Below are 13,316 nucleotides of genomic sequence, written 5' to 3'. Positions count from 1 at the left end.
CTTTTTCCAGACATTTTGCAGAGTCCTGAACTTCTGTGCTAGGACTTACATTGTTTAGAGGCCAAAGCAGTTCACCTTTGCTCCTCTAACTGCTAACAGCATTAAAAACCAACCAACTAAAATCTACTTAAAGTTATGACTACGGAAATGTATAGCTGAGGATGGGATGGGTTGGTTTGTTTTTTAAAGTTTAAGACATGCAAATTAATGTACATAAGGAAGGGAGTTCAGTAACTTCCTTGTACACCTCAAATTTTCCACCCTAAAATAATTACATCTCTGTAATAACTTCAAATATAGGCAAGTTTTCACTCCATACTGAGCTGCTGAGTGAACAGAAACTGCTCACTGAACGCTATAGCATTTTGTACTCAGAAGCAGATCTGTATATAAAAATGGATTTACTTTTAAAGTAAGGAATCACAAACATTTTCAACAGGCCAGTTTCCCTTTGTATTATCTGACCAGTAGTGAAGTTTTGGCCTTACAATCATATAGTACAAACCTAAAAATTTGTACTCGTATTCTTTGATAACACAGCAAATATTTTAAAACTCCAGCTACAGATTAAGTATAATCAATCTTTATTTAGGACATTTACCCCAATTCCATAAGAATATCTGTAGTTTAACTACTCTAAACAAACTATCCAACACAGTTATTTGGGAAAGGGTGATTTTATTTGTACCATCATCATTAGTTTAAACAGCCATAAACTAAGTCATACAAAAATCTTAGTAAACATAATAAGCACTTAGGCTCTGTTCCCATATTATACTTTCACCAAAAACCAGCCCAAAGTAAAGGCTGAACAAATTTAACATCCTCTGTTCGCATCATATAGTCTTTGGATATAATTTAAACCAAGCAGTTGATATGCATGGCTATTTGGAGATAAATGTCCCTTTACACAAGAAAACAGGAGTGGGCTGTATTCTGGAAGTGGAGTGCACACAATCTGAATGTTAGAATCTACAAACCATGCTCAAGCCTTAATGGGGCAAGACTTGGGGTAGTCATCTTCATTTTTTCTCTGGAGGTTCATGTTTTACCCAGTCCTCAAAGCCACCTGCATATTGCAGAACTCTGGAAAATATGCAGAAGATACAATACTAAGAAAGACTCTTCTTGAAAAAAGTTTCTAAAAGGACGTGGCAAAAAACCCAAAAGAAAAAAAAAATCAGAGGGAAAAAAGCAAACAAATTCTCTGAAATCAAATACACTTGTGCCTAGCTTCAATGAGCAGTTCAGATTGACACTGCTTGTACTCTAATACTGCCTGCTTCCATGCAGTGTGTTCTGTAACTGTTTTCTTCCAAATTACACAATGCTGGAGATCAAACATCAAGCAAGTAGCAGCAGCCGGATCAATTAAAACAGTTGGCTACATCTTCTTTTAAAAAGAAGAACACTGCAGTGGGACATTTACATGTTATTATGTCCAATACTTCAGGTGTTATCAAATAAACACAGCACACTGATCTTTACTTCCTTGCAAACCTACATGCTATATAGATCTGACAGAAACCTGCACAAAACTAAACTCCGGAAAACACACCACACAATACTGACTCCTTCAATTAGGCAGCGTGAAAAACAGGTAACGGGGGATATTTTGCACTTATTAAAACAATATATTTATAAAACAAGAACATAGTTCCATACTTTTGACTAGAATCAGCAGGGATATTCCAGTTCATTAATTGCAGTTCAGTGAAAATATGAGCAAACAACCAATTTAAAAAATTCTATCTGCAGCCTTCGAGCCAGCAAAGCACCTTCTGGCACAGGTGTAACAATACTGCCACCCAAACGCTGCTTTTGCTTTCAGTCTATCAATCTCTCTGTCATTTTAGCTATTGCCTTTCACTGCTTTACTCCAATGCTTTATTGGAAGTGAAGGCGTACTTTGTCAACAGTGAACTGTGCCGGTAGAACTGCCATTTAACAAAGGGTGTGGTTTCATAAACTATTTAAGATTGTATTTCAAGCAAAGCGAGCAGCTCTCCACCTTCCCAATCATCCTGCATGTCAGGACTAGTGCTACTGAAGCCGTAGAAGAAAGCGACGTCTCAGCGAGGGAGCCCCAAGAGGCAGAAGAACCCCTCAGTGGCAGCGTGGTCCTGCAGCAGACAGATTGTGTCACCTGCAGCAGACGCAGAGCTGCTGAGGGGCTGTTTCACAGGGCCACACACCTCACTTTACTGGCACACCGAATGGTGTCTCCCAAGGTTCAGTGGAGGCACAAGGAGGTATCTAACTTAAATACCAGTCGTTTTGTTTGTATTCTACATTTAAATGCTTATCCTTGCCCACAAGAAGCTGAGTAAGAGTTCTGCTTCATCAGGGGAAGCCACATTAACCCCACCCTTACACAGAGCAGCTCACCTGCTGAAACCCAAGGACGTAGCAAAATTGAGTGCTTGTTTACTTCTTGTTCCTGCCAAGCAGGAGAAAACCACAGGGTCCGACTTGGCTGGCATATTTTGGTTGTACTGCTTCTTGAAGTCCGCTGGGTCCATTTGCAGGGCTTCCACCAATTCACCCACTGGCAAATACAAAAAAAAAAAAAAAAAAAAAGAAAGAAAAAAAAAATCTCATTTACTCTCCATCCACAGAGAGGATGATACTGTAAGGCTTCCAGTTCCTCTGGAGGAAACGTTTAGCCTCACAGCACACCAGCAGCTGTCTAGCACAGCTCCTCTGTGCTCAGTCACTGCCGCTTGTCCAGAGCCAAGGGGAGCACCCAATGTTAATATAATAACTTACGCGGTATGTTGATGGACGCTGGGATTCTCCCAAACCTGTCGATCTCCCACCTTTCCCGCACGTCTATGTGGAGGACGTTGGCCTTCTTCAAGTCTTTGAGCTCCGGGTAGGAGACGCCGGGCGCCCCGCCGGCGCAGAGCCCGCGGCTGGCGGCCCCCGCCGCCCCGGCACCTGCCACAGGGGCGCAGCCCGTCAGCCCGGAGCAGCCCCGCTCCCCGGGCCCCTCCGGGAAGGCACGGACCCCAGTCACGTTTAACACACTCACACCGGCCTCCCCCCGGGCGCCAGCAAACCCCACCCCGCCACCCCTCCGCCACACGCTTTACCAGGCGCTGCCGCCCGCCACCAGCCGCCGCGGGCCGCCCGCAGGGCCCGCCAGCAGCCCCGGCCCCCGGCCCCCAGCAGCCCGGCTCCGAACATCGCGGCCGCCCCCGCCGCCTGCGGGCCGCCCCCGCCGGCGGGGAGGAGACGGCTCCCCGGGCGGCACCGCCTGCTCCCGGCCCGCCCAGGCGCTTCGGAAACACCGCCGGGGTGGCCAGGCTGGGGTAGAGAGAAGCGTGGAGATTGAACAGGGGGGAGGAATTTTGATGCCAAACCCGCTCAAAGTAATTCCTGTCGGTCATCCCGCCCCCAGGACTGATGGCCAACGCATATTTTAAGTGGAAAAATGAAGGTCCGCCGTGCTGCTTTAAATCAGTACTCTGCATTTACTACGTACTTTTGTACATATACTACACAGCAAGGGTTCCAGTCTTTAAAGGCAGGTGCGCCGGATCTTCCCTCTTTGTAAAACATGCATTTTGAGGGGGTCTGTTTAATCTTCACCAATGAGAGTTTTCTTTTTCAAAATGAGAACAAAATATTTCTCAGTAAAGTGTGACAAATTGAACCTGGCACATATAACCGGTTCACTAGCTGCCCTTCTGCCAGCCCTTCCATATGGCCTCCTTTACAAGCATTTGCAAAAATCTCTTTGAAAAAGTATATCTATAGATCAGGCAAAGTTTTGTATGGTTTCCATTTTCAACAAGGTACTCTACAGTACACTACTCCTAGAAATTATCTTTTGAAGTATAAATTACTGTAGATTTTATCTGTAGTAAAGGAACGACTACAGCTACTCTCCATTTATTGTGTATATAAGTACCATAAAGCATGCAATGTGGAGCATCAGGATACTTGTCATATGAAATGCATATTCACATGAAGCTGCATTTTTATAAATTAATTTTCAGTTTTGGCCCTGGATGATACATATTTACACACAAAGCGAGAACACACTAGCTTGCTTGCAGAAATAGGAATGATCCACCAGCCATCTTGTGAGAGACCGAGAATTTGAAGTCAGAGGAGATCAAGCAAGGAAAAACCCCAGACGGTGAAAGGGTGGAAAGCAGCACATTCAATTTTCTCATGTTCATAGCACCGTCTTCCAGCACTCACTCAACCCTGCCTCGGCAGCTTTCTTCATTTCACCTCTTGGGACTCTCTCTCTTTCCATTTCTGCCCAGGCACCTCTGAGGATGAGTGTGAGAGCCATTTTCCAGCTGGTTACCCAGCTGCATTTACCCTTGCACATTCTTTATCCTCATCTTCTCATGTGAGTGAAGTCTTTGTTGATCAAAGAAATGGTTCACAAACCTAGGCTTTCATCAAGTCTTACCGCTTTTCTGCCCTTTTTTTTTTTTTTTTTGTTACTGCATGTTCTTTTTCTGACTATCATCTGTTTTGGGTTTTTCCCCCCCACAAACTTTTCAGCCTTCCCATAGTATTCTTCACCATACTTTACTATTTGCTTTTGGCCTTCCCCCTCTGCATTCTCTTTTCTTTCATCCATGCCTCTGATTGCTGATGCTCTTCATGCTTCTGTCTTCTTTGCCCTTGATTCCTCATTTTCTCTCATTACCAAATCCCAGACATGACTCAATACCAACGCTGGCTTTCTTTGGCTCTGCTTTTGCATTGTTGAGTGTTCATGGAGGAAAGCTGGGGACCTGGCTGATTTCTATGGCAAATCTATTTTCCTAAAATGCAACTCTAATTTAGATCCCATTTTCCCCAACGCAACAGGAACCTATGCATAAAGCCTGCTGTTCTCTCTCTCTGCACAGAATTCAAACCATTTTCCTTTGTGAAACATTTTCTCACCTCATCTTTTCCACCTCCTTTGCTTTCTTTCCCCTTCTGCCAGTGCCTTGATGTTCTACCCCTTCCAGATATTTCTGTTCTCCTCTCCTGTGCTAAGTCACAGAATCACAGAATGTTAGGGATTGGAAGGGACCTCGAAAGATCATCTAGTCCAATCCCCCTGCCAGAGCAGGAACACCTAGGTGAGGTTACACAGGAAGGCATCCAGGCGGGTTTTGAATGTCTCCAGAGAAGGAGACTCCACAACCTCCCTGGGCAGCCTGTTCCAGTGTTCTGTCACCTTCACTGTGAAGAAGTTTCTTCTCAAATTTAAGTGGAACCTCTTGTATTCCAGCTTGAACCCATTACCCCTTGTCCTATCATTGGTTGTCACTGAGAAGAGCCTGGCTCCATCCTCATGACACTCGCCCTGTACATATTTATAAACATTAATGGGGTCACCCCTCAGTCTCCTCCAAGCCAAAGAGCCCCAGCTCCCTCAGCCTTTCCTCATAAGGGAGATGCTCCACTCCCTTAATCATCCTTGTTGCCCTGCGCTGGACTCTCTCCAGCAGTTCCCTGTCCTTCTTGAACTGAGGGGCCCAGAACTGGACAAATGAACCTATTCCTCTTTATATCACACTATTCCCCTTTCACACATGTTCACTTTTCTTTCCTTCTCTATTTTTATTTCTTTCCTTCTCTACTTTTAATCTAGCTATTGCCCTTGCAGTGCAATAATTCTCTAATCTCTTCTGTGTGGAAGAGAAAGGACTCACTTCTTGATCCAATTTGTTTCAGAGTATTGTCCCATATTCTTTCTCCCTTTCACATATAGACTCCATGAACACGGTGTTCACAAACCATGTCCTGGGGCTCCTGTGTTACAGTCTGCAGCCTGCCTGCAGATCCTTGCGCTTAGTTCTCACCAGTGCCTAAAGAATTCCTCTTACCTAAATCAAATCCCGCTTAATCTGTCCACCTCTTTGAACAATACTGACATCTTGTCTTTGCTTGGTCCAATGGCTTCTCTAACCAATCTTTCAGCCTGTTTGTCAGCAGATCCATTACAGGTTCTCCATCCTTTGATTTTGAGGGGTGCCACAGCAACTTCACCCTTTCCCTCTTTTTTCTCTATGCCTTGTCCCAATAAAACTGCTCTCTCTCAGTCTTTAATTCAGATTTGTCTTCTCTCCAAATAAGGCCCCCATTGCTGTCTAGCCACATGCTGAGTCTAATCTCAGTCCCAGTTTCTACTGCCTTCTCGCTCGTGTGCTGGACACCCTTTCTCCTGCCTGTCCCTCAGGTGGGACACGCACCTTTGATTCTCATCTCCCTCCAGTCCCCCCCGCCGTGGTTACCTTGAAAATCTCTGCAGGGCCCAGGCCCCTCTGCATAACCTCTGGGCACGACCACCCACACCCCCGCACGCAGGCAAACCTGTAACTTGCTCCCCACCCGCGCAAATCCACTGCAGCATCTCCAGGTCTTTCACCAAACCCCCGCCAAATTCAGAGGCGAAGGTAACGCCATCGCGCCTCCTTTCCTTTGCACCCCCTGCTTTTCTTTGCGTGGAGTTTCTAAGCTGCCCCGCGGCCGGACCTGCCGCTGCCTGCGGCCTCTCGGCGGGCCCAGGTACGCTCCCGCCCGGCCGGTAGCCACGGGCAACCCCGCTTTCCCCACCGCCCGTCCCACGCGGGATACGAGTTTTGCCCCCGAACCGGCACCGCTGCCCCGATCCCTCCCGTCCTGCCCCGGCTCGCACGGCGCCGCACGCAGCTCGCCCGGGGCCCGCGGGAGCCGTCCGCGCTGGGGCGGGGAGCGCCGCGGGGAGGCCGGGGGCGGGCCGCGCCGGGCGGAGCGGAGCAGCGCGGCCCTGGCTGCGGCCCAGCTTCCTCCGCCGCTTCCTGCCGCCGCGCCTGCCTGCCTGCCGCTCCGTGAGTGCGGGGCGCCCGGGGCGGGGAGGGGGGAGGCCGCCGGCCCAGCTCGGGGTGCGCCGGGGCCGCAGCCGCTTCTCCTGCGGAGCCGGGTGGCCGCGGATCCTCCGCGCCGACGCGCGGTGGCCGCGGGTGGAGGGCCGGGCCGGGCCGGGCCGACCCGCTCCGCCATGGCGGCGGCCGGGCCTGCGGAGCCGCGTCGAGCGGGGCGCCGCGCAGGTGCAGCCGGGCGGGCTGCGGGGGGGCCGCGGCGCTTGTGCCGGGCGTGGGGGCAGCACTGCCCCGCCGTGGCCGCGGGCCGGGCCGGGAGCCTTCCCCGCTGCCGGGGCAGCCCTGCCCGGCCCGGCGCTTCTCCCGCGGTGCTGCGGACCGGCGGCCGAGTACGGCTGGCCTGGGCTCGCGTTGGGTAACCGGCTACGAGCTGCTGGTGCCGACCGTCCGCTGCCGGTGTAAAATAGGTTATCCCTGTCGTCACATGAAGGCAGCAGGACCGGCTGTCTCCGTGACCCGCAGTAAATTTCTCGGTCTGTTAAATTAGAGGGAGTCGGTAGCATCGCCTTTGGTCGGGTCTAAACATAAGCTCCGTTCACTTTGCATTAGGCAAGTTAGCAAGCGAATACGCTTATAAAACGGCCTTGCCGCTCTGTGTCAGGAGGCTGGCGTGGTTATTTCTGCCCCGCTCTGACAGCCTGGCATGTGCGGGCCTGGTGATGCCACCGCCGGCCCTGCTGCCGCGGCAGCTGCGGGTCCCCACGCCAAGGGCTGCGTGGGGCGGCGCGTGTGGCTGCAGGTGCCGCGCTACCTCGAGTTTAGTTTTCAGCGAACGCGGAGCGGGACGTGCGTGGTGATTAGAAGACAGCCTGGTGACAGTCTTCTCAATTAGTTGGAGGTGTTGTGTTTTAGACCCATGAGTGCAACTCCACATGTTGTATTTGATTTAATGTTTTGATTCTCACATTCTTGGATTTTTTTTTTTAGACCTTCATTCAGTCTTTTGCTGTTTATGTCCTTTACTTTGGGACTTCGTCCTGCTCTTACTATACATACGTTGCTAATTGCCTGGTTAAATAGGAGACACATGTCAACATGTTAAACACAGGTGCAGAACAATTAAGTAAGACCTCAAGAACGTAGAAGCAGCTGGCAATAACTTCAGGTGTAGTGCTGTATTCTTGTTGTGTGTCATCTTTAGCTACAAGTATTTCCCAATTCCATTAAATAATCCTTTCATGCAACCATATAAAGCAGAGTTGTGTTTAAAGGATTCTTTGCACTCTCATTTTCTACGTTTTTAAATGGAAGCATAGTAGTGGCATGAGCATGTGCCAGACTGATAGCAGAACATGTGTTTGTGAAGTTGCTGTGTAGTTTACTATGGTTGTAAATATTTTGTCAGATTTCTTCATGAAATATTGAAGAACTGGTGCTCTGTAATTTTGTTTCTGTGAGATTCACAGAAATGCAGCTAGTGCCTCATAGGTTCTGCTGTGAGCATCAATCGTAGATCAAGGACAAGTTGTTCCAGTTTAGACATGTCATCAAAACAAACTGGGGCAGTTTGTCTCGAGGAGGAAAATGGAATGACATTTTTTTGTGCTTAGTGGCAAGACTTTGACTTTCAAAGAGCTCAGTGGAGTTTTCTGTAGTCCTTTATGGTTTTATCTGGTTTACTCCCATTAATTACCTGACTGCCACAACACCCTTCCAGAGTAGATGGGAAGTTATGTGAGAGCTGTTGTCTTCCTTCACCTGCTCTGACAGCCCCCTAGGCAGGGCTACGGTGTGAGTCTCAGCTGAATTATTATCTTGTGGGGGCTGCAACCTACTATCTCACACACTGTGCTGCAACCACGCTTCCTTCTTGTTACTTGCTACTACTTTTTTTTTTTAAGACTTCACAGAATTAGCATTTCTCTGAAGTTCATCCTTTGCTCATATTGCCTCTTCAACTGCTTTTTTCCCAGTTTTTGTCCACGTGGTTTTCCTGCCAAGATAGTATGAGTTCACTGGTTATTCACTGGTTACGGCCTCACCTTTTCTGTGGTGATGACACTGTTTGCATCGATGTTCATATCACACGAGTGCATAGTCTGTTAGCTCTGTCATCTGACTGCCTTTTCACATAGGAAGTTTTCACTTGTGAGCCAACATCATTAGTTGTAAGCCATGGCTCTTTTTATGGTACTTAGGTGGTTTGCTTTTTAAAGGATATCCATGTGTATGTAGGAAAACCCATGTCAGACCATTCACCCAGATGTTTTTCTCTCTTGGTGTGTTCATATTTTTTTTAAAATACCTTTAAGGAGGGATAGAGAACATAAGCAAAAGTTGCAGTTTGTTTTATGAGTTTGATATTGACAGGGATCCCTGAAATTTTGCATAAGACACTAGCAAAACCTTTTTTATAAGATACTACCAGAAATATGTCATCAAAACACTTCTCCTTTTACCCACTCAATCTTTTTATTTACTTTAGTCATAAACCTAGTTACAGGATCCTTTTATTCTAGTTTCTGGACATATCTGCTTTCTGTTTATCCTTAGATGTAGGTTTTCTGTGGCAGGTAGGTTTCAGTAAGAGATCTGGGAGAGATTGTGCAGGATGCACAAGAGAACATTGACAGACCATGTTTACCTTGGCCAGCTGGATAAAAAGGGTTAATAAAAGCGAGAAATGCTATGGGATTTTTACTGTCACTTGGAAAGTTGTATCTAGTGGTCTGAAGGCTCCAACTCACTTCTTGTGCAAAAAGTACATCAGTGTCTCACCGTTTTAGGACTGTACTATAATGTCAGGATTGGTGTTTGAGCTTCAGTGATGCTGTAGGATGTGTGATGTGCCTTTGGGCTAGGAAATCTTGGAGATGACACTTTCAGAATTTCAGATGACATTTTCCAGGGGAAGAAGTGTTGCTGCCACTACCAGCAGCAGTTCTGGTCCTTTTACTGCTCTAGCGGGCAGCAGGGGCTTGTTTGCTGCAAAGGTTTTGGTGGCTGTCAGAGCGTTGAGCCTCCCGGCCCGCTGATGGGTGACACTGCCCGGTTGCCAGCTGTGATGGATGCAGTTCTTGCTCTGATTGGGTGACATTTGATCTAGTGGTGAGCAAGCCAAAATGCCACAGGTAACGCTCGGAACAGACATCCAAAATATATCAACTTGCAGCTTATATCAAAACATGTAGCAATTCTGCAGAGGATCTGGCATTACTGACCTGTATGAGGCTCTTCCTTCTGTACTCTTGACAGTACCATTGGAAGCTCATAAAGACCCTTCATGGATGTGCTACGGAGCATCTTGGGTTTTGGAGTTTCTCTACACATCTGTGCTGTTCCTCAGGCCCTTGTTTGGGTGCTGGCTAAGTTACATGAAAATGCTATTTTTTCACTGTATCCAGTGCGTGCTATGCCTTTTCAACATGATGAAGGTTTTTTTTTTTTGCATTAGCAACATGAAGTGGTATCATTTTAACTTGAAAGTTTGACTACAAGTGGTGAGACAGCTGGAATTTAGGATACCTCGGATTAATTGAGATAAATGTTTTTGCCCCAGCTCCTTTGAATTCAGGTGCTCACTGATGAAATCGTTAACAAGACTGGTGTCACAGTTAATGGCCAGTTCTACTGGAAGAGTCTTAGCTGTGTCCAAAATAGTACCAAGAGACTATCTATAGACTCACATGGCTGTATTTCATAGCATACGTGTGCTTGGATGAGCTGATGGTCATTACGCCATTTTTATATTGTTGTTTGCATTCTAGTAATGCAAGTGTAATCCTCATTAATCAAGAGTCAGGAAAAGTGTTGTGATAGGTAGTACACAGATAAGAACAAAAATGTGGCATTTGCCTGAAAGAGCTGGCACCCTAATTATAAGAGGAGGGGAAAAGTGGATCTTGGCAGATGGAAGTGGTGATATGGTAGTAGTCAGCACAGCAGGTTCTTTCTCTAACATATTGATGATCTGGTTTGGGTTTCTCATAAGCATCATAGTGAAGGTACAGCATGGGAAAACTCATTAAGGTGGCACATTTCAAAATTTAGCAAGTGAGCTGTAGACATTGTAGGATGCGGGACTCAACCTCTAAGTAAGGTATGCAAGGTGATAAGATGGGAATAGGTTTTGGGGAGTCTAGATTGTGAAGACATAATTTACTTCTCCACCTCTCTTGCATAAAGATACTACGAAGAGGAACAACCTGTTTGTTTTGGTTTTTCGTTTTGTTTTAAGAAACGTGAATTCTAGTTCACACCAGCCTTTTGTCTTTTATTGGTCCTAGCTCTACTAAGTTCCAGTAAAATATAACATTTTTTAAAATAACAATTATTTATTTTAGGAACTGCATCCATCCTTTTGTAGTTTCTAAATATATACTTTATGAAGAGGTTGCATTTCTAAATATAGAAATATTAATGCTATTAAATATAGACTTTCAGATATACCGTACATTTAAAATATTAAAGGCATACTTTACATTTAACTTAACAAATTTAGCACTTTGATTTTGGCACTTTGTCAAATTTGAAGCTTTTAAAATTAAGTAGGCAGATCATTCTACTGCTTGTGAAGTGGTTTGTTCTTTCTAGAAAGGTGGAAACGAGCTGTTGTAGTGAGGAGCTTTTGATCTTAATCAGCTTTTTGTAGGCAGTCTGGCATTAGGAGTCTTTTGAGAAGTAAAATGTAAACTGAGAATAGCAAGTGATGATTACACTTCAAACTCTTGTATGCTGAGCTCAAAGAATCTGGACACGTTTTGCAAGGACTAGTTCTTAGTTTTTTATGAGATGACTGTTTAAAAGGAAGAGATTTAGCTCTATTTTTAGTTTTTTCCCCATGAAACTGCGTAATTTCTACTTCAGGTTTTTACTACGTGCCAAATAGAGATCAGGATGGAGCTAAGATACCCTCTGAACTCAGCTTTTTCTACCATAAAAATCAGGGGGTTTTTTATTTGACAGATGGATTAGTCAAGTATCATTTGCACTGTGACTTGATTTTGTGTATACAAAATGAAACAGTTACTGCGTTTGTTTTTCCATCACAAAAAGAAACTTCCAGGCAAGGATTTATGTGACTTCTTTCTGCATGGGGAAAGAGGGAGAGTCTGTCTCTGTTAGGACGCTCCACAGTTTATGGCTGTAGCCACAAATGACTCCTCGAACATATTAAAAAAATAGGAGAATTGCTGGGTAAGAGGCAAATCATGGGAATATTGCCATGGTTTTTAATGTTCTGTGTTTCAAGTTCATTTTGTGTAAATTGTTTCTCCTCTGCCTGCTTGTCCTGAATGCCTTGTGTCTATGGTCAACATAGCAATTATCTCTTGCTTTTTTCTTAGCTGTATTTAATAATTCCTTTGGTCTGTGTTTGTTCAGTGTTTTAATTCCAATAAAATCTAGATCTTTTATTTCCCATAAATGAAAATATTTCTGAGAAGTCATTTCTGAAGCACCTCAGATTTCTTCCTTGTTTGTCTCAATTAAATACAATAATCAAATTCCTGGTGTAAACATTTTGAAATGTTGATAATTTTTAATTGTTAAATGAGATCTTTTATTCATAATATTTTCTGTCCCCAAGTATACCGGAAGAGGGCAGATAGTAGTGCATATGTACTGTGCTACTTCCATCACAGATACACGCTGAGTAGCTCGTTGCTCTCACCCTTTCATCCCACTTACATGCTTTTCAAAATCAGGCACAAACCCCGGCTGGCTAGGTCCTCGATATGCTCACAGGTCAGTAAACATTGTCTGATGGATGCCTGTCTATATGCGTGTTCATGGAAACTGATTAATCTAATGGTCCGTGTTATCTTTTGTTCTGCCTGCTCTCACTGAAACAAGACCGAGAAGTCTCCGCATTGCTCAGTGGGTTCCCAAACCTGCAGTGTGAATGCTGGCTTCTTATGCCAGTATTCATTTCTAATGCCGTGTTGATTATGTTGGGTCAGAAATGCCACGTTTTCAGTCGTTGTGGGTACCAGCTGACACTTTGTCTTTTCCACGAGTCCTGAAGGACCCTAGAGGGTGGGTTCAGCGGTGGGCTGTGTGTGCCCCGATCCGGATCGCGTCACCTGGCCTGTGGGCCACAGGATTTCACAGGTGATAAAGACTTGCTTGTGTTTCAGCTGGTCGGGCTCATAGTTGTTCTTTCATGAAGTTATCTGAGCTCTCAAAGTGTACTGTTACAAACATGACTTTCATTTGGGTGATATCTGTGGTTTGGACAGTTTTATGTAATGTGTCCAAAGAGATTAAAATTGTTATGCTGAATTGAACTTGTAGATAGTTTATGTCAATGTTGAATAACCTAAACACAACTATGTTCCTTCAGGGAGGACGTTTTTGCTGTCTTTGCTATTGACTCTACATAATTTAGTGTAAAATCATGGGTTTTCTAAGAGCAGCTGTATCGGCCTTACTCTTTGATGAATGTCTCGATGAATCTTGTGCTCTGTTAAGCAGCAGTGCGACAAGTGGTGA

General features: G+C 45.5%; 2 protein-coding genes across 2 annotated transcripts in view; one reads left to right on the top strand and one right to left on the bottom strand.

The window, feature by feature from the left end:
* Window positions 1–773: 773 nt before the first annotated feature.
* TSTD3 (thiosulfate sulfurtransferase like domain containing 3) lies at window positions 774–3,189 on the bottom strand. Its single transcript, XM_065632647.1, has 4 exons — window positions 3,096–3,189; window positions 2,770–2,940; window positions 2,389–2,548; window positions 774–1,086 (listed from the first exon to the last, which is right to left on the bottom strand). Exons 1-4 carry the CDS (start codon window positions 3,187–3,189, stop codon window positions 1,023–1,025), a joined length of 489 nt encoding a protein of 162 aa, XP_065488719.1. The 3' UTR covers window positions 774–1,022.
* Window positions 3,190–6,740: 3,551 nt separating this feature from the next.
* Window positions 6,741–13,316, top strand: part of USP45 (ubiquitin specific peptidase 45) — a 56,490-nt gene continuing 49,914 nt past the window's right edge. The window contains exon 1 of the mRNA XM_065632985.1: window positions 6,741–6,833. The gene's annotated coding sequence lies outside the window, so the exon portion shown is untranslated. The remainder of the gene's footprint in view (window positions 6,834–13,316) is intronic.

The sequence above is a fragment of the Caloenas nicobarica genome, chromosome 3, assembly GCF_036013445.1.
Source record: "Caloenas nicobarica isolate bCalNic1 chromosome 3, bCalNic1.hap1, whole genome shotgun sequence".
NCBI classification, from domain to species: Eukaryota; Metazoa; Chordata; class Aves; order Columbiformes; family Columbidae; genus Caloenas; species Caloenas nicobarica.
This window is presented reverse-complemented; position numbering and strand designations above follow the sequence as displayed.